The 22,294-nt window shown below is 43.3% G+C and overlaps 1 protein-coding gene across 10 annotated transcripts in view; it reads left to right on the top strand.

Moving 5' to 3' along the window:
• KATNIP (katanin interacting protein) overlaps nt 1–22,294 on the top strand; it is a 126,801-nt gene that overhangs the window by 59,768 nt on the left and 44,739 nt on the right. For all 10 annotated transcript variants that reach the window (XR_012896094.1, XM_075899173.2, XM_075899176.2 and 7 more), the window contains 4 exons: nt 1,904–2,768; nt 8,912–9,643; nt 10,213–10,421; nt 20,317–20,392. Coding sequence is in view for 9 of the 10 variants with exons in the window: in XM_075899173.2 (XP_075755288.1) it covers nt 1,904–2,768; nt 8,912–9,643; nt 10,213–10,421; nt 20,317–20,392 (1,882 nt within the window). In the remaining variant the exon portion in view is untranslated. The remainder of the gene's footprint in view (nt 1–1,903; nt 2,769–8,911; nt 9,644–10,212; nt 10,422–20,316; nt 20,393–22,294) is intronic.

Here is a 22,294-nt window from a genome sequence, read left to right on the forward strand (position 1 = left end):
ATCACATTAGCAAATGTGCAAATAAACAAGCCCCTGATGAGGTGGTCGTACCCCTCTGCTATGTACGCTGGCCAAACCAGACTGTCTATAAGCAAAAGAATAAGTGCACACAAATCAGACATCAATAACATTCAAAAAACAGTGTGAGAGCACCTTACTGTCCCTGAACAGTCAGTAACAGACTTGAAAGTTGCCCTACTTCAGGAAAAAAACTTCAGAAACAGACCAGTATGAAACTGTGGAGCTGGGATTCAGATGCAGACTTGGCACTATCAAGCTGGGTCTGAATAGAGATTGGGAGTGGGTAGCTCACTACAAAAAGTAATCTTCCCTCTTTTAGTGTTCACATTTTCTCATCAACGGTTGGGAGTGGGCCACATCCATCCTGACTGAATTGACCTCATTAAAACTGGTTCTCTGCATAGTATCATGACTCACCCATCATTGAGGGTATATATATATATCCCTGCTAGACCGAAGTTTCCTCTTCATGCATCTGACAAAGTTGGTTCCAGCCTACCAAAGCTTATTCCCAAATAAGGTGCCACAGGACTCCTTGTTTATTTTGTATACATTTAAGTTAATCGTATTTTTCTTTGAGTATGGACAGCAGAGACACCCACATCCACACCTTACATTTTAATTAAAGTAGCTTCTGAATTCGAAATAGATTATTTCGAAATTGGGGGTGTCTACACAGCACTCATTTTGAAATAGAGCACTCTTCTTCTGACTTCCCTTACTCTTCATACAATGAGGGTTACAGGGATCAGAGTAAGAAGTCCTTCACCTTGACAGTATTTCAACATTATTTCGAAATGACTGCCTGCTGTGTAGACACGGACTAATTTATTTCAAAATAACGCTAGTTATTTCGAAATACTGTTGCTGTGTAGACATACCTTCATAGATTATAAAACCCAAAGGAACCTTTGTGATAATCTAGTCTCACCTCCTGTATAACAAGACATAGGTCTTCCCTGAACTAGTTGCTGTTGGATGGAATTAAGGTGCAGACCCAACCTACCATAAAGGATGCCTCAGCCTCTCAACCTAATATATATTTTGTGTCATAAGCCAGTGATGAAGTTTGGGGATGATGATGATGGCAGTTTTCTTGGTAGCAGACTATGCCTTGGAATTCATTTCCAGCAGAAATACAATTAAAAGGTGCATGCCATGCTTACAACAATAAAATTAGTCTTCTGCAGTAAACTTGTTTCATTTTATAACTCTCATTCTGGATCCCTACACGCTGCCAGACAGCTTTCTGGGGTACCAGTGATAAAATGAAAAATAAATGTCTGACTGTATTTGAAACAAATAGCAGCAGCTATTCTGGAACCTCAGTTTACTGACTTCTTCTTTACAGGGAATTTAGGATCGTCCTATTTTTTCCCAGTGTCTTTATCTAACACAGCCTCATAAAAAAATCCTGTAATCTCTAAAGCCAAATCTCTCTCCTCTTCTCACAAGCCTGGAGAATGCTGACTTTAGTGGATGTGTGGTTTCACTTGAACATGATAGAATACCACTCTGCCTGCAGTGATGCAGGGGGGTTGAAGTAGGAACTGGGCTAGTGGGTCTACCACTATGCATATCTACTGGCCAAAACTTCCCATTTACAAGTTTTACTGAGCAGCAGCTCATGAGTTGTTCTATCATCTGAGGAGTGGGTATATTGGTGACCCATGATCTGCAGGGTTAAATTATTTTCCTCTAACCCCACACAGTGATCATCCTGTTTGGAACCTACATTTTTTTTTAAATTGCATCTTTATATAGATTGGTATGATATAATAACATGTTCTGTGTTCACTCTGGAGTCAGTATTTCAGTTCTGTTATATCTGATGTTAGGGCACCACAATGAAATGTTTATGCTTCTGTTTCTTTTCCTGTAGGCCCTTGACATAGGTGCAAAGAACGTGAAACTATATATTGATGAGAATCTTGTATTTGATGGCCAGTTAGAAAAAGGCTGTGGAGATCTAACCGCTGATTTCAGCACTACAATTGACCTTAAAGACAATATTGCTGCACATCCTATACACGAAAGACACAAATTACATGGAGCTAATAGCACAGGCGATAAGGAGGACCTGTATTTAAAATACCCACAGCCAGACCAGGCTTCCTTACATTGTAAATCTTCCTTAGAACAAAATCTCCCCGAGGAAATGAAGAATTCCATCAGTTTTGGGAAAGAGAAACTGACTAGATTAGAAGAAGATCTGAAGTTGCTATCTGCTCCAGTCTCTGCGCAGGCTCCCAAGAGTGATGCTTCAGAATCAGCAGTTATGGAGTACGTTCAGTCTGATGATGAACTTACTATGAGTGAGCAAATGGAAAAACTAACAGGAAGAAAATTATCTGAATCTACAGGCCTAACTCCATCTTGGTTACAGTCCCCTTCCGAAGTGACAGAGAAATGCCATAAACAGAAGCCTTCTTGGCTGGATACAGAGCACCCCTTAGATTTGAGAGTTCAAGAGCAGTCTGATGGGGACTATCCAGGACTAATTAATGAGACTCTCAGATGTCACAGAAGGGAACTGGGGAGATCCAACAGTAGGAATGCAAATGGAGATGAGAAGACACAAATGGTAACCAGTAAAGGCAGTACTATTGATTTGGACATTTTAGACCAGCTTCCTAATAAGTATTGCAGCACCCCTGAATGTCCTGCTAGTGGAAGGAGAAGTGGCAGAGGTATTAGAAAGGAGGGTTTCTGTACAAGTCATGGAGATGAAAGTCTGACATATACAGGTAAGAGCTGTAGACAGCATCCTTAACTTAGTATGGCTTACATATCGTCATTACCAGGATTATATGTGACAGGTTTTAGTTACACTAATGCAGTGTTCAGTTTTGATTGTCCTTGCGCTAGGCAGGGACATCACTGTACCAGCCATAGTGTAAGATACAGAGCCCTGCCCTGAACAACTTACATTCTGTGTGTGTTATAATTATATCCATACTGAGGAGTCTACAGGTATAACTTTTTGTAAGAAAATAAAAATCACCGCCGCTAACCAATATGGCCATATTAATACAAAGTCTGTGTGGAGATCAGGCCTAATATTTCAAATGATCAGTAATGTCTCTTCTTATCTGGATGGATAGTTAATTTGGGTCTTGTCCAGTCAGACTGTGAGCCATCAGTATTCATTGGAGTCAGCTTGCAATCTGTTATGATCAATAAGGCTGCAGATAAACTTGGAGAAGTGCCAGACTTCATTCCATCTCAAAGTATCCCCTTCATAGGAGCGGTCTTGGGCTCCTTTAAAGGGAGAACTCTCCTGAAGTAAGGTACAAGTTGAACCTCTCTAGTCCAGCACTCTCTGCTCCTGCAACATCTGTCGTCCAGCATGAGTTTAATTAGCAGGGTGTCCACTTATCATGGGTGTGGCCAAGTTTCCCCCAGTCCCATAAAGTTTGTTACAGCCACCAGTCCTGACACTCACTGTTCTGTGCTGCTGTTTGGCTCTAATTTACCCCTAAATGTCTTCTAAGAGGCTAGTAATCAATGGAAGTGTTGGTAACGCTGCTAGGCAATATTGGCCTCCCATGGTTTGGCAAACTCTCTGGTTCAGCACTAGTCAAGTCCTGAGGGTGCCGGATTAGAGAGGTTCAAACTTATTTCAGCATCCTCAGGTTTTGTATGCTGTCCAAGGACTGCCCTTAGCAGACAACTCTAATGAGGCAAGCTCTCTGACTCTGACCTTAGAACATGCCCAGCAGTTCGTTGTCCCACCTGTCCCTACTGTTCTCTTGCATTGTAATGATCCATGGAATCAGCCAAGAAGCCAAACAACAGATATTTACAAGACTACCTTCAGAATCTGACCATTTCCCATCACATTTAAGAAGTAAACTGGGATGCAAAGAAATGCCCTGGCAGGTGCAAATGCATGAGGAAACAGTCAAATTCTAGACAATTCAGGAGTCAAAAGATGCCACTGCAGCTTCATACGTCATCCATAGAAAAGGGTGAGGTACATACAGCTTTCACTGTCTCCCATTTCTTTGATCACATTTGCTTGTCTGGACAAAAGTATAGTTCTTGTGAGCTGGTAAAGGTGGCTGCCATATGTTTTCAGGAGAGAATTCAATTCAGTCTAATCCGTGAGCTATATAAAACAGCTCTATATTCAGTAAACCTAAACCTTTATTTGTTTTATATGCCTAAATTCCATTCATTTAATTCTGGGATGTATTTTATCCTATATAAATCCTTTAATCAGATTTTGTATTATTTTAAGAAATTGAAACCTACTTGTGATGAGAGGAGGCAGGATATATATTTTAGCTGAGGTTCTATGACCATACAAAATACATGACGTTCCTACACTGAGAACAGAAGATTGGACTGATTCACAATATGGTCATGTAAAGCTTGTATCATTGGATTATATGGTATTTTACCATAGCCTAAAATCTTTGTTTTGATGTATGTGTAAATTAAATGGGAAAACTAATGTTAATGCAGCATCATTGGGAATTAAGCATCAAAAAGGCAGGAAATGCGAACATTGAGGTTCTTTAAGTAACACTGACTTGGCCACATTCCATCTCTTGGGTATTTTATGCTATAAGATTTAACAAAAAAGTAATCTATTATTGATGTTGGGGTAAATATTGGGAAATTGAGTCATAAATCCACCCAGTTTAGGCTTAATCAATTTTTATCTATAATTCTGTCTGAAACTATATAAATACTGTTATGTATAGTGTGTTTTCACGGGATCCGCTCACCATAGGTGATGCCTTTTGCTGGCGGCTCTGACGATTAGTTCTTGCTGGGCACTTCCCTCCTCTGGTGGTGTCTCTGACCTGTTGTCTGTTTCACCTTCCTGCCCCTCTCACTTCCAGAGCTGCAGCTTCCTGTTCATGGCTTGGCCCTCTGGCCAGGTCACTAAGGTCCTCCCCTTCTGGAGTAGTCATAGTTCATCCAGACCAGCTGTCTGTCTGGCATCTCCAGCAACTGTGCCACTTACCTGTGGTTGGTAGGAGAACTCACGTCTGCCCTCTACGCTGGGTTCCAGCCCAACAACCCTATAGCAAAAGCCACGGTCTGTATGTTCCTACCTCTTGCTGCTGTTTTCCTGGGCTGCTTCCTACCTATCTAGCTTCCCCCTCTTTCTGGGTTTACCAGCCCAAGTTCCCTCTTCTTACGCAGTGACTGTAGGCTACTTCCTTGCAGCCTCTTGCTGTTCTCACCTCCTGGGCTTTATACAAGCCCCGCCTGTTCCTGCCCAGCTGAGCCCACTTCTAATTAGCGGCCTTCTTCAGGAGTCACTTTAACCCTTCCAGCCCTTGCATGGGGACTGGGCACCCCATCACCTGACAAATAATAGCAGTCAAAATGGAATTGATGGTTCTTCAGACCCATTCTTCAGTTTCTGGTCTGGTGCCTCTAATTTTGACCCATGTTCATTTAGATCCTCCTTATATTACAAATTACATACTTTTTCTTCAGTTGTCTTTTCACACATCAACCCTTTGGATTTTAGGTAATCTAAAATCTGCTACAGCTGAGGCAGTAGTGGCTAGCAGCCGGTTGCAGAGGTGCATTGCTCCATGCTCCCCATACCCTCCCCGTATGGGAGGTGAACCTTGTGAATACACCTGTGAACTCTGGGTCTTTGCTAATCAAAGACAGCCAATCGTGAGAGATTGCAGCAGAGGTACAGGGGAGTGATGTGTTCAAGGGACATTCAGTCAACTGACTTTGTCACCACAAGGTGGAAAGCTGAGGCAAAGGTCACTGCCTCAAGCACTGATGGGTGTGTGTTGCCTGTGGTTACACACTGTTGAGTGTGGTTGTGGTATTTTCCCAAACTAATGCTTGGTTCCCTTTCCCTTTTAATAAAAGTTCTCCTTGGTTATACACAGACTCATCAAATGAGGAAGTATTGCCTCTTAAAGACAGCAGGGGTGGTGGTAAGTTTTCCCAGGCTACTAGGTGGGGGCGTGAGCGAGTTCCGTTCTGTATTGTTGAAAGGAATCCCTGACTATTGAACCTGGACCTTGTTGCTGCCAGCTATCCATGTCAGAAGGGTTATTACACTGGTGGTCATTAAAGGAGAAAGAACATAACTGTCTCTCTGGGAATGTCTAATCTTGCACCCTCTTTCGAGAGAGGGATGCAAATGAAGACATTCGAAATTGCAAATGAAGCCGGGATTTAAATATCCTGCACTTCATTTGCATATTCGCATTATGGTGCTATTTTGAAATAGCTCTATTTCAAAATAACAGATGCTGTTAAGATGCAGTTATTTCGAGAGAAAACACTTCTCTCAAAATAACTGGCAGACCTCATTGTATGAAGAATAAGGGTTATTTCGAGAGAAGGGTTTTCTCTCAAAATAACCGCATCTTAACAGCGTCTGTTATTTCGAAATAGTGCTATAACATGAATATGCAAATGAAGCATGGGATATTTAAATCCTGGCTTCATTTGCAGTTTCGAATGTCTTCATTTGCATCCCTCTCTCGAAAGAGGGTGCAAGTGTAGACATACCCTCTTTGACTAGATTGTCAGTATAGCTGCTAGGGATGTAAGAGGTTAACTGATAAGCTGATACTTCCTATTAATGGTTAAACTCCGATGGGTCTGCAGTATGCTGGGCAGGGGGAAGCTGCCTGCTGGGGGCCGTTTATCTATGTAACTGATGAAATTTTAATCCTTTTAATTTTTAACCCTTTTAAAATCCCTAATAGCTGCACACTCTCCAACCTTTATCCCCACTTTTTCCACAATTTCAGTTATGGATTCTGATTAAGTGGAAAGGAGCTGGGAGGGAGTCAGTATTATAGCTCCTTATATAACCTTGCATCCAATTTTTGGGGTCATGGAGAAGCGTGTGCACAGCAGTGCTGCCAACACTGGTGATTTTGTCATTAGATTTGGTGTTTTTTCTTAAAGCCCCAGCCCCTAGTGCCATGGGGATTATATGGGTATCTCATGATAGTAGAGAAAATCTTACAGAAATGACCATTATTGGCCCCAATACCTTAAGGCACATGAATAGAACCTGATATTTATTATTTTAAAAAATCTGATCTAGGAGACTTAATTCATGATTTTTTTGAACATTTTGAGTAGGAAAAACTAAAAGCTAAATCTAGCCTGCTAGTGTTTTTACAAGCAAAGTGAATAGTAAGTAACCTTGCCATCCATTATTTGGTGGAGCTTTTCATGGGGAACCTTAACTTTGAATTTCAACTACCAGAGGGGTAGCTGTGTTAATCTGTACCTACAAAATAATGATGAGTCCTGTGGCACCTTAATGCCTAACAGATTTATTTGGGCATAAGCTTTCATGGGTAAAGACTCACTTCATTAGATGCATCAGATTTGTTTTTGAATTTCAAGAATTTCAAGTTCCTTTTGTTTTTATTAAATGACAAACTCTCTTATTTTTTTCTCTGAAATTATTCATGATATTTACAGTCTTAATGGGGCTTTTGGCTTGCAGATTTATTTATTATGAATTGCATAGTGCTATAGTTACGTCTGGTGCTTTACATCGATGTAAGAAAGCAAATCACTGACCAGAGCTCCTTTGTTTATACATAGAAATGAGGCACAGAAAGGATGGGAACAATAGGAAACTCTTTAAAATGCTTTCTTCTTTTCCTTTAATATTATTTATTATTTAGTTGTATGACAGTAGTTCCTAGAGCCTCACCCAATATTAGGATCCCATTGTACTAGTCACTGCAGAAATATATAGGGAATTACAACACCTTTCCCGAAGAGCATGCATTCTAAATAATCAAGACAGACAACAAGTGGGGAGAGGAAGCAGAGAAGTAATGACAGTGGCAGTCCTGGAAATAGAACTCAGGTCTTCTGACTTCTGGTCCAAGTACTTGCTTCACCAGAATGCACAACCTCCTCCGTCCCTGACCTGAGAATTATGTTCCTTTAATCAAATTGTTCTTACTCTACCACTGTACTGTCAGTAGGCTTCAATTTTCATTCACATGCAGGAAAAAACCCACCTCTTCCCAGAGTCTGTAACTGAGGACACATTCACCCTAGTCTCAGATATCCGAGGGGTAGCCGTGTTAGTCTGGATCTGCAAAAGCAACGAGGAGTCCTGTGGCACCTTATAGACTAACAGTTGTATTGGAGCATATGCTTTCGTGGGCAATAAGGTGCCACAGGACTCCTCATCGCTTTTCCTAGTCTCAGACTTTCTCCAGGCTCCAACGTCTGTTCAAATTTTTTTCAGATAGCCACCCATTCTGCCCTTTCAGTTATGATCAAAAGCTTTGGTTATCCTTATGCTTAGAAGTCAGCTCCTTCTTTACAATTAATCTTCAATATTGATGAGTGAAATGCTAGAGCACTGTGGGTAGAAAGGTGAGAGTTAACAATTAGCATTTCAGTCTTTCTTTATGAATACTTCAAAGAACAACTTCCTTTCATGCACCTGTATCTAAATACAAAGCTGCTCCAGTATAGCTGCACATCTGTATCACTACCATGTGTTGTGTACTATACTCCAAATCCCACTGAAAGCCTCCCATGATTTCACAGGTCTTTGGACCAAACTCTTTCACCTAAAATTTGCATGATGATCCTGTAATTGATTTGTAATCCCATACCAGTGCTCATCTGATGATGCTCAGGCAGCCTTTGGTTGGCTTTTGTCTCAATATTAACATTTATTGACATAATAATTTTGTTTAACACGCAGCTAGGAAAGGGAGTCAGAGATTTTACCTTATGTGTGAGGAGAGGAGCAATGTATAGCAGTGTTAGAACAGAATGCTACAGCAAGAAGACCCAGCATAGCCAACACAGTGGTCTAAACTTGATAGTCTACATTATGGGAATTAATTTCTCCATCATGTCTACATATGTAAAGACTTCTCTTGGATTTTATTTTCAGATGAAGCCCTTTCTCTCAAAGGCCTAAAAACCTTCAGGACCAGGTGGCACAGTGAACAAGAACACACTCTGCAGGAGTCCTGGAACTCCCTTCTGAAGTTCAATCATTCTCACCGGGGGCGAATCTCCAACATGGATTTTCAAGGGGACATCTTTGATGAGTTTCTCCATCAGCAGAAAATCAGCCGACCTGGAGAACATCAGCTTATGAGGAAGGAAGGAATAAAAGTGCTACCCAAAAGACACAAAGAAAATTCAATGGAAACAGATGATGGAAATGATTTTAAAATACCTGTCTTGCCTTATGGACAGCGTTTAATCATAGACATTAAATCCACATGGGGAGACAGACACTATGTTGGTCTTAACGGAATTGAAGTTTTTAGTTCCAAAGGAGAGCCTGTTCAGATTTCAAAGATAAGAGCTGAACCACCCGATATAAATATTTTACCAGCCTATGGCAAAGATCCAAGAGTAATAACCAATCTAACTGATGGGGTAAATCGGACACAGGATGATATGCACCTCTGGCTAGCTCCTTTTACTCCGGGGAAGCCTCACCTTATCTATATTGACTTTGTGAATCCCTGTCAAATAGCTATGATTAGGATTTGGAATTATAATAAATCCCGAATACACTCCTTCCGAGGTGTGAAGGATATTACCATGCTATTAGATGAGCAATACATCTTTAAAGGAGAGATTGCAAAAGCTTCAGGAACATTGTCTGGAGGTATAGTACAATCTCTCATTTTCTTTGTGAAAGCAATACCTGGCTACACTGCTGTTTTTAGCATGCTAGCTCAAGTAGAGTTTGCATGGGTACATTTGCATGAGCTGGGAATCAAACTTCCCAACTGAAAGGTTGATGTATCAGCTGTAATTTATATTTATATTTATTTATTTATAACTCCTAGAATTGCCAGCCAAGACAGGGAACAGGCAAAAAAATACAGAAGGTTGTCTCTGCCCCAGAGAGCTTACAGTCTTGGGCTTTATTTGTATTTTCCTTAATTTTATGTGTGAGAGCCTTTTTACCTATTTATATTTTAGATGTGCTTAAAAATCAGCTGGATTCTCTGAGCTCACTTACACTACAGTTAAAAAAAATGTGTTTTTAATATGTTAACTGATATGACTGTAAATGGTAGCATAGATGAGAAATAAATTGTCCCTTGTCTATGTTACAATTTACAAACATATATTAGTTGAGCATATTACTCGACACATATTAAAAGATAGTTCCTTGGTTTGCAGTGCTTTCACTTCGTGTTTTCAATTCCTAATGTCTTGTCCTTTCAGCTCCAGAGCATTTTGGGGATACTATATTGTTCACTACTGAGGATGATATTCTAGAGGCCATATTCTGCTATGATGAGACATACGATGGGGAAATTGAAAACGTGTCCTCACTAAGATATGAGGAAGAGCTAAAGAGACCAAGGACTGCTGATGGGGAGGGAAATGAGAGACCTTTCACACAAGCAGGCTTAAGACCAGATGATAAGCAGGTAGGACATACATTAATGAGAATTTCAAAAGAAATTATCTTCTCTTTCCATTGAATAGTTCCAGTGTCAATAATTGATATCAGGGATTCAAGCTGGGACTGATATTACTGTCAGTCTGTTTTGAGGATTTTATCACCAATCTCATTACTGGGAGAATTTTGTTTTCAAAACTAATGTTGTATTCCAATTTTGGTCTTTACTGATTTATTCATGACTATTTAATGAAGGCTGTAGTGATATTATACACAGCCTTCCACTTTAATTACTTGGATAGAGATAAGGCGGTGTTTCTTTGGTTTAGACCCAAGCCATGTGTGTACTGCTTTGAGATTTAGCTGCATTTTTAATCCACAGCTTGTACTTTTCTGGATGTCTGGGGATGCAGGTCTCTTGGTGCTTAGGGATCAGTAAGTTCCAACCTGCTACCCAATGACCTATTAAAAGTGACCAGAACTCAAAAGTTCACCTGTGAGAGATGACTCAAGTCCTAGACTTTCGGTCCACTGCTTTTATTTAAACAAAGAGGAACAAGAATTCATCTGTACAATTGGATTTCCCCTGCTTAGGACAGCATCCCATGCATTGCCTGCTTCTACTGCCTGCTCTAATCTCCACCTGACCCTGCTGACATCTGATTCATATTGCCCGTTGGCTTCTCTCAGACTCTGATTATCTGGGATCCAGACCTGACTTTCAATTCCGGTTCTGATCAATAGGCCTGACCATTCACATCCCACTTGTGGCACTGAGCTTAAGTCAGCTATAAAAGTCAACCCTGAACTAAAACTTACAGAGACGTTCTTTGTGAAATGTTCACTGCAAATCCAAATTATAGCAGCTAAGCAACTAACCTTGTGAGCCAGGGAACTCTGCAGAACAATATAATCTGTCATGGACTACTTACTCATTTGACTTGATATAAAAGACTTTTTTGTGACTTTCATCCCCTTAAACTTCAGAAAGCCATGGAATACTGGGAAATTCCAAAGCACTGGAAGAAAATTAATATTGTATCAGTATTAAAAAGGATAGCTGGGTGACCCGGGTAATTGTGGGCTTGTCAGCCTGATACTGATCTTAAACAAAACAATGGAATGGCTGATATAGGATATGATTAATGAAGAATGAAAGGAGGATATATAGTTAATTCCAATCCTTATGTGTTAATAGAAAACAGATTTTGTCTAATTTCATATTTTTGATGAGATTATAAGTATGGTTGATACAGGTAATAATGTAGATGTAAAATATTTATGTACAGCATTGGTTTTGGTACCACACATTTTGCTTGAAAAACTAGAAAGAAATAAAATCAACTAAGCACGTATTAAATAGACTAAAAGTGGCTAGCAGGTAGGTCTCTGAGCCCTGTTCTACAATAGGGAGTTATTTTGAAATAACCCCCCTTATTTTGAAATAATAAGCAGAGTGTCCACACCACTAAGCCCATATTTCAAAATAAAGGGCCTGTTATTTTGAAATCTATACTCCTGCTTTCCTCTGGGAATACGCTTATTTTGAAATAGTTACTTTGGGAGTTATTATTTCAAATTTAGTTATTTCAGAATAATTTCCTAGTGTAGACATAACCTGAATGCAGTTGTAAATGGAGAATCATCATCTAGTACATATGTTTCTAGTGGGTCCTATGGACATTGCTTCTTGCCCCTATGATATTTAATATTTTTATCAATTATTTAGAAGAAAAATAAAATCAGCTCTGATAAAATTTGTAGATGACACAAAGTTTGGACAGGTGGTAAGTAGTGAAGAAGACAGATCAATGATACAGAATGATCTGGATTGCTTGGTAACCTAGGCATAAGGAAACAATGTACTTGTTAATACAGGCAAATGTAAGATCAAACATCTAGAAACAAAGAGTGCAAACTATACTTATATAATGCAGGAAGCCGTAAGTCTGAAAAAGACTTGGGAAACATGGTAAGTAAGTAGCTGAACATGAACATGCAATACTGGAGCCAAAAGAGCTAATGTGATCCTTGAAAGTATAAACAGGAAAATATCAAGTAGAACAAGCGAAGCTGTATTCTCTCTGAATTTGGCACTGGTATGACTGCTGGTGGAATACTGAATCCAGTTCTGGTGTCCACAATCCAAGAAGAATGTTAACGACTTTCAAAGATCAGAGGGGTAGCCGTGTTAGTCAGAATCTGCAAAAGCGACGAGGAGTCCTGTGGCACCTTATAGACTAACTGAAGTGTAGGAGCATAAGCTTTCTTGGGCAAAGACCCACTTCATCAGATGCATGTCTTTGCCCACGAAAGCTTATGCTCCTACACTTCAGTTAGTCTATAAGGTGCCACAGGACTCCTCGTCGACTTTCAAAGAGTTCAGCAAAGAGCTTTAAGAATGATTAAAGAATCATAGAAATGTAGGACTGGAAGGGACCTCACGAAGTCGTCAAGCCCCAGCCACCTGCACTGAGGCAGGACAAAACAAAGTAGGCCATCATTGACAGATGTGTATCCAACTTGTGCTTAAAAACTTTCAGTGTATGTGTGGGGGGGAGGCGGGATTCCACAAACTCCCTCAGAAGCCTATTCCACGTTTAATTATCCTTATGCTTAGGTTTTCCTAGATCTAATCTAAATCTCTCCTCTTCTGATTAAGCCCATTACTTCTTGCCCTAGATTCAGTGGATGTGGCAAGCAATTCACTGTCTAATTTGCATCAGCCTTTAAAACATATCTGAAAACTCTTCTCAGGTCCACCCTCTGCCTTTGTTTCTCAAGACCAAACATGCCCACTTTTTAGCCTTTCCACATAGGTCAGGTGTTCTGAACCTTTTATAATTTTGTGGCTAGTCTCTGGACTTTCTGCAGTTTATCTTTCCTAAAATGTGGTACCCAGAACTGAACACAGTACTCCAGCTGAGGCTTCACCAGTGCCAAGGACAGTGGAACAGTCCCATGTCTTACATACAACACTCTTGTACATACAGCCCAGAATATCAGCCCTTTTCACTGCTGCATAACGTTGTTCGCTAATACTCAGTTTGCAATCCATCCCCTGATCCTTGTCAGCAGTGCTACTGCCTAGCCAATTAATTCCCTGTTTTGCCTTGTGCCTTTGATTTATCCTTCCTAAGTGTGGTGGTTTGCACTAAGTATGTTAAATTGCGGTTAATTGACTACTCGAGTAGTTGATGGAATTTCCATTGACTAGTCAATAGGCACTTCCGCATTTCTCCTTTGAAATGTACAAGAGCCCCAGTGGGTTCTTCTCATAGGAGAAATGCGGTACTCCATGTACAGCCCAGGGCCAGTAAGAAGTCCCGTTGACTCTGGGCTGTACACGGGTGCCTGCTTTGAAATGTACAAGAGTCCCCAGCGGGGGCTCTTATGCATTTCAAAGCCATGGAGCCCAGAGTTCATAGGGGTATGTCTACACTGCCACCGTAGTTCGAACTAGGGTGGCTAATGTAGTCATTCAAACTTGCAAATAAAGCCCGGGATTAAAATATCCCGGGCTTTATGTACATGTTCCCAGACGCCGCCATTTTTAAATGCCCGGTAGTTCGAACCCCCTGCCCGCGGCTACACGCGGCACAGGCTAGGTAGTTCGAATTAAAGCTCCTAATTCGAACTACCGTTATTCCTCCTGCAATGAGGAGTAACGGTAGTTTGAATTAGAAGCTTTAATTCAAACTACCTAGCCCAGTGGTCTCCAACCTTTTTACACCCAAGATCACTTTTTAAATGACAGACCAAGCCAAGATCTACCGCCCCGCCCCTTCCTTGAAGCCCCGCCCTCTCTATTCTCCTCCTCTCCATCACTTGCTATCCCCAATCCTTGTACTGCTACTTTAAAAAAAATTCCCACCATTCCTCGCAGCTACTCACCTGTGCTGTTGCTCGGTGAGTAGCAGCTCCTCAAATGAGGAAATCTAATGTAAATGTACTACGCAAATGTGCAGTTCAGAGAGGGCTCAAGAGCTACACTTTGAGCCTCCGAGATCTACTTGTAGATCGCGATCTACTGGTTGGTGACCACGGACCTAGCCTGTGCCGCGTGTAGCCGCGGGCAGGGGGTTCGAACTACCGGGCATTTAAAAATGGCGGCGCCCGGGAACATGCAAGTAAAGCCCGGGATATTTCAATCCCTGGCTTCATTTGCAAGTTCGAATGACTACATTAGCCACCCTTGTTTGAACTAGGGTGGCTAGTGTACATATACCCTGAGGGACTCTGCTGACCCTAGGCTCCATGCTGTGCAGAGAAATGCCGCGCAGAGCCCAGGATCAGCTGGGGAGTCCCCAGCTGATGCCGGATTCCGCTGAAATGCCACGTGGAACCCAGGGTCAGCTGGGGAGTCCTCAGCTGACCCAGGGCTCTGCGCAGCATGGAGCCCAGGGTCGGTGGAGGACTCGGAGTCCCCCACTGACCCTGGGCTCCATGGCTTTGAAATGCACAAGAGCCCTCACTGGGGACTCTTGTACATTTCAAAGCAGGCACCCACGTGCAGACCGGAGTCAGTGGGACTTCCTGCTGGCCCCAGGCTGTACATGGAGTTCTGCATTCCTCCTTTGAAATGTACAAGAGCCCCAGCGCATTCAAAGGAGGATCAGCTGTGTGGCAGCTGCCCCTTTGAAACACAACCTCCACGTTTCAAAGGGGCAGCTGTGGCGCCCAGGGCCAGCATTTCCCCTGAACACGAAGGATGTTAAATTGCAGTTAATTGACTAGTCGAGTAGTCGATGGAATTTCCATTGACTAGTCAATAGGCACTTCTGTATTCCTCAGCTCAGCTGTGCGGCACTGCCGCTTTGAAGTAACCCCTGCCCCCTTTGCTGCCTTTATCTCATAGAGGCAGCAAGGTGGGGGGAATTGGCTAGTCGACAGATTGTCCAATAAGCAAATGCTTATCGGATAGTCGACTAGTCCTTAGCGTCTTTAGTTTCCACTTGTCTTTACTGAATTTCATCTTGTCCATTTCAGACCAATTCTCAATTTCTCAAGTTCATTTTTAATTTTACTCCTGTGCTCCAAAGTCTTTGCAACCCCTGCAGATTTAGTGTCATTCCCAAATGTTATAAGCACTACTCCTCACTCCAGTATAAGAGATTCATGGATTCCAGGGCCAGACAGGTTCATTGTCATCATCTCTTCTAACCTCCTGCAGAACACGGGCCAGAGAACTGCCCTACAGTTCTAATGCCTAGAGCAGATCTTTTAGAAAAACATCTTGATTTAAAAACTCAGTTATAGAGACTCAACCATGACCTTTGATGAGTTGTTTCAGTGGCTAATTACTCTCACTTAACATTTTATGCCTTAATTCTAGTGTTAATTTGACTAGCTTAATCACCCAGCCATTGGAATATATTACACCTTTTGGTGTGCAAGACTAAAGAGCCCATTATGTGTTCCCAAGCAGATACATAGACACTGTATTCAAGTCACCCCTTAACCTTCACTTTGTTAAACTAAATAGATTGACCTCTTCAGGGCAGCCGAGGGGGAGGAGACCCAGGGGCAGCTATCCCCGGGCCCGGTGATTTAAGAGGGCCTGGGGCTCCTGATCGCTACTGCCACCACTACCATGACAAAGGATCCCCAGGGTCTTAAAATCACCACCAGAGCCCTGGCAGCACACAGCCGGCAACCCTGAAAGACTGGCTGGGGGAGTTTAGCCCCAGCTCCATTCCTTCTGCCCGAGACCCTGCCCCTTCCAGAGCTGTTCTCCTCACGTTGCTCAGGGTCATCGGGGACAAATAAAACATTTTACATACAGTATAGCGTTGCTACATGCATTTAATGTTATTCATCAGCCAATCATGAGTTTTTAAATGGTACCTCACACAACATACCTTGTACCAACATTATCGCAGAAGTCTGTAGGGTGTGAATACAGGGGTACGTTCTCTTACCGTGTGGAAACTGCAAGTCCACACGGCTGCTGTGGAAACATTTGTGTATTTTGATTAATGGACCCACCCTCTGGTAATTCACCACAATGAGACTCTTTTATTCATTTATAATTAGGGCCCTGCCAAATTCACTGCCATGTAAAATGCATTGTGGACCAGGAAATCTGGTCTCTCCTCTTCCCCAAAATCTGGTGTCCTGTGTGCTTATACCCTATCCTATACCAGTTGTATGGTGGAGAACGGAGTTTCTCAAATTGTGCGTCTTGACTCAAAAGGAAGTTGCAGGAGGATCACAAGGTTATTTTTAGGGGGGGACTGTGGTCCTGCCACCTTTACTTCTGTGCTGCCTTCAGAGATGGGTGGCTGGACAGTGGTAGTGATTGACCCGCTGTCCAGCACTGAAGGCAGCAACTCACCAGTAGCAGCACAGAAGTTACGCTGCTGCCTTCAGAGCTGGGAGACCGGAGTGTGACAGCTGCTGAGGCGGGTAACAGTGCTGAGGTAAGGGACAATACCACATACCATGCATATAATGGTGACTGGTGACAGGGGAAGAAGGGAGGGCACCAGCCCCACCTCTCGCCACCCCTTGCTCCGCCCCCAGCCAGCCTTTGCTTCATCCCTCCCCACTCCGCCTCTTCCCAACACTCCCCTTTGCCCCTGTGAGTGCAGGATGAGAGGCACAGCACAGCACAGACTCCTGCTGTTGACACCAGTTCTCCTGCTGACTGCTGGCTGGCCCCTCCTGCCTAGGGGGGTGCATGTGGTCCAGCGTGCACCCGCCATATGTTGCCCCTGTACCAACCTTAGTGCTGCTTCTGGCTGCAGCTCTGCCTTTCAAGCTGGTCTCCTGGCCAGCAGCCACCATTTTCTGGCCACCCAGCTCTAAAGGCTGCGCTGCTGCCTTGAGCAGCAGAGTCCCATCCATAGAAGAGTTCAGGACAGTCGCCTCAGGCCCCCACTTTGGGGAGCCCAGGGTGGCCTGGGGGATTGCTGGGGGCAAGCTCCGTATTTGCAGCAGGGGTCAGGCCCACTCCCTGCTTACCAGCACCCATGGGAGCTGCAGGAAGTGAAGCAACTCAGCCCCCCCCTCCATTTCACTGCAGTGGGGGCTGGAGGAACAGAGCATTCTGGGACCGAGTTTCTCTGCTTCCTGCCACCACGATGAGTTGTGGGGCGGAGGGATGGCCCCTGCTGCCAACACCAGCCCCCCCCAGTAATGCCCCAGGTCTTGAGGGCAGGGGTACAATGGGATGGCAGGGGGCAAGGCAGGGCACGATAGGAGTGGGGCTTGGGGAAAGGGTAGGAGTTGGGGAGGAGCAGGGGTGGGAAGAGGTAGGGTCTGGGGGCTGAGCAGGGTGTCCCAATAGCCCCAATGGGATGGCCCTGAGGATAGCACTGTCATCACTATCCCCTAGAGCAATCTTGTGGACTCCTCCCTATGACTCCTTTCTGGGTCAGGACCCTTACAATTACCACACCGTGAAATGTCAGATTTAAATCACTGTAAGCATGAAATTTACTATTTTAAAATGCTATGGCCATGAAATTCACCAAAATGGACCATGAATTTGATAAAGCCCTATTTTTTAATATATCAGTACAATAGTGACATATTAATAAAGTGAAATAAGTGCACCATAGAACACTAGAACGGGAAGGGACCTTAAGAGGTCATCAAGTCCAGACCCCTACCCTCATGGCAGGACCAAGCACCATCTAGATCATCCCTGACAGGTGTCTGTCTAACCTGCTTTTAAATATCTCCAGTGATGGAGATTCCATAACCCCCCTAGGCAATTTATTTCAAAGTTTAAAGTAGGGCCCTACCAAATTCACAGCCATGAACAATGCATCAAGGACCATGAAATCTGGTCTCCCACTATAAAATCTAGTCTCTTACATGCTTTACCCTGTACAGGTTGGACCTCCCTGGTCCGGAACCCTAGGGTCCTGACTTGTCCCAAATGAGGGAATTTGCCAGATCAGGGGAGGTCATCTGCCACCAACCTCCCAGGACACTGCCCCTCCCTCCAGCTGGCTTCGCTCCAACCCTGCACTACAGGGCTTGGGCTTGGGCTTGGCCCCTGCCTGCTGTTGCCAGCCTGCTGGGGCTCTCCGAGGACAGAGCTCCCCTGCCTCTGTGGCCCTGCTTCTGTCCTGCCTGGCCAGGGCTTCCTGGGGACAGGGCTGCCCTGCTTCTGTCAAACCCAACCTTCAGAACTGAGTGGCTGGATAGTGCTGGCTGCTCACTGAGGGTATGTCTAGACTACATGCCAACAGAGGCATGTAAATTAGACATACTGAATGGGATTTAAATATTCCCTGATTCATTAGAATAAAAATGGCTGCTGCATTGTGCCGGCTCAGCTGTTTGTCGGCTCAAAGCGGCAGTCAAGATGGGGATCGGTCGACTGCCGCTTTGGGCCCACAAACAGCTGAGCCGGCACAACGCGGCGGCCATTTTTATTATAATGAAGCGGGGGATATTTAAATTCCCGCTTCATTGACTATGTCGGTATGTCTCATTTACATGCCTCTGTCGGCAGAGGCATGTAGTCTAGACATACCCTGAGTGTCCAGTTTTGCAGGCAGCAGAACAGAAGTAAGGGTGGCAATACCATACCATGTCGTCCTTACTTCCGCACTGCTGCTGGTGGCAGTTCTGCCTTCAGAGCTGGGCTCCAGGCAAGGAACCACGACTCTCCAGCTGCTCAGCTCCAAATGCAGCACCTCCACCAGCAACAGCACAGAAGTAAGGGTAGTAGTACGGAAACCCCTCCTACAATAACCTTGTGATACCCCCGACCCAAACTCCTTTTTGAGTCATGAACCCTACAGATTACAACACCGTGAAATTTCAGATTTAAATAGCTGAAATCATGAGAAGTACAATTTTTAAAATCCTATGACTATGAAATTAATCCAAATGGCCTGTGGATTTGGTAGGGCCCTAAGCATAAGTGATCATATTTCTTTGTAAATAATAGTTTATTCCTTTCCTCTTGAAGACTTTTTTTTTCTCTTCTTACAAATTTCCTTCCTCTTGGCCCTGCCTGTTTCCACGTCTCATTATTTTATCTGTCAAATTAAGATTGTGAGCACTCTTAAGTCCAGGGTTTTTTCTTCTTTCTTGTTTTCATGGCCCTTTGTTGCAAAATGCTCCACTTAGGAAGGAACAATCAGTTTCACACATACAGAATGGGAAGCGACGGTCTGGGAAGGAGTACGGCAGAAAGGGATCTAGGGGTTATAGAGGACCCCTAATATACTTAAATATGAGTCAGCAGTGTGATGCTGTTGCAAAGAAAGCAAACATGATTCTGGGATGTATTAACAGATGTGTTGTGAGCAAGACACGAGAAGTCATTCTTCCATTCTACTCTGCGCTGGTTAGGTCTCAATTGGAGTATTGTGTACAGTTCTGGGCACTGCATTTCAAGAAAGATGTGAAAAAATTGGAGAGGGTCCAGAGAAGAGCAACGAGAATGATTAAAGGTCTAGAGAACATGACCTATGAAGGAAGGCTGAAGGAATTGGGTTTGTTTAGTTTAGAAAAGAGAAGATTGAGGGGGGACATGATAGCAGTTTTCAGATATCTAAAAGGGTGTCATAAGGAGGAGGGAGAAAACTTGTTCATGTTGGCCTCTGAGGATAAAACAAGAAGCAATGGGCTTAAACTGCAACAAGGGAGGTTTAGGTTGGACATTAGGAAAAAGTTCCTAACTGTCATGGTAGTCAAACACTGGAATAAATTGCCCAGGGGGGTTGTGGAATCCTCATCTCTGGAGATATTTAAGAGTAGATTAGATAAATGTCTATCAGGGATGGTCTAGACAGTATTTGGTCCTGCCACGAGGGCAGGGGACTGGACTCGATGACCTCTTGAGGTCCCTTCCAGTCCTAGTATTCTATGATTCTTTGCACATCAATAGCACTATATCAACAATACATTGTAAACAACATACCAATATCCACTGAGCTTCTTGGTTTACTTTTTAGGTTCAAGAGCAAGTGACTGTGTCAGATCATCTTTCTGAGCTTATGCCCAAGGTGCCAGGGGTATACACTGGACAATGTAAGTACTCTGTGTTTTGTTGGTTTTTCCTGTAATATACAAACTAACACATTACATAGCACATTCTTTCACCCCTGTCATCTGCAGACATTATCAGGAGAGATTTTTGTCCAACACAGTTATGTACAGGCTCCTGATGAATGTTGAATTGAAGTAAAGAAGAGTAATTAAGTGTTTTATAAGCCAAAGCTTTGTTTATTATGGAATTTGGCATACCATAACACTTGGAATTTAACCCAATTTTCTGTAATACTCAGAAAAATGGCACAAGGTGATTGACCAGTCCCTGGATGAATGCTGATTTGAGTAAGCTCTGCCCCGTCAGTTCCTGTGTAAATTGGTGGGATGTTTCAGGCCAAGTCTACACTTGGAGTGCTTTAGTGGCTTAGGAAGGCCAGTCCAGTGTATCAGCAAAGCACTCCCAGGGTGTGTCTAAACTACATGGCTCCATCAATGGAGCCATGTAGATTAGGCTGATCGGCAGAGGGAAATGAAGCCGCCATTTAAATAATTGTGGCTTCATTTAAATTCAAATGGCTGCCGCACTCTGCCGACCAGCTGATGATCAGCTGTTTGTCAGCAGATCAGGGCAGTCTGGATGCGCCGCGATCGACAAGGAAGCCTTTGTCGACCGGCGCAGGTAAACCTAGTTTCACCAGGAATACCTGCGCTGGTCGACAAAGGCTTCCTTGTCGACTGCGGCGCGTCCAGACTGCCCTGATCTGCTGACAAACAGCTGATCATCAGCTGGTCGGCAGAGCACGGCAGCCATTTAAATTTAAATGAAGCCGCGATTATTTAAATTGCGGCTTCATTTCCCTCTGCCGATCAGACTAATCTACATAGCTCCATCGACGGAGCCATGTAGTTTAGACACACCCCCAGTGTGGATGTAGCATATATACCTCCTCAACCCCACAAGAATGAAATCAATTATACTGCTAAACGTGCTCTTTTGCCAGCATAACTGCAACTGCACTGGGGCTTTGGCCTGTAGAGCTGCATCAATCAGGACACATACTTCACCAGGATCTGACTGTTACAGCTGTGCTGGCAGAATTCTGTAATCTAGACTTGGCCTCAGAAGAAATAAAACAACACAAACATTAGGGGCAAATCTTTAATGTCAAAGCATTATAATAAGCAACAGAAAGATAACAAAATACTTCCACACTAAGGCTGAGTCAGCATCTGGATTCAGATCCCTGCCTTCCCACAAGCATTCTCCTTTCTCTGCCGCCCAGCAACCGTACAGTAGCTGTCTCTATGCACGCTTGTGCAAAGAGAGAGGAAAATGAAACACATCTTCGGGGACTGCCATTGCTCCTGTCACAATCTGCTTCAAGACTAGACTCTGAGCTTGCCAGGTGAAGCTACTATCCCTTAGCATCCTTGTAAGCTCTGCCGAAATTAGTTAATTACTAATGTGCACAGCATGAGCTCAGCATCGCGTAATTTAGTAATAGCAGGTTGTATGTAACTGAACTGTACCATTTGGCTGCCTTGCTGTTTGTTATACAGCGTATCATGAGAGTTAGGGCTTCTCCAAGGTTGGTGAAAAGCAACTATTTGTGGGCTTTATTGTTATTTATGAAATGAAAAATAATTTAATGTGTCAAACTTACTCTGCCTGATGCACTGGAATTTTACCTGCTGTATCTAGATATTATTGATAGTTGCTTAGTAAACCTACAAGCCTGTGGAATGTGAAAAGCTACCTGTCTGTGTGCATGAAGGAGCTGTCCAGCAGGATCATGGGATCCAGAGTTCAGCATGACAGTGGCCAAAGATAGCATTGAAAAAGAATGGGAGATGCAGAGGCAACTTCTGGAGGCAATGTAAAGCCTAAATGCTCTGCTGCAACACATGTTGATATTCGGGTGTTATACAGCAGGGTTCACC

Source organism: Pelodiscus sinensis, chromosome 15 (genome assembly GCF_052426305.1).
Source record: "Pelodiscus sinensis isolate ZL-2025 chromosome 15, ASM5242630v1, whole genome shotgun sequence".
Taxonomy (NCBI): Eukaryota; Metazoa; Chordata; order Testudines; family Trionychidae; genus Pelodiscus; species Pelodiscus sinensis.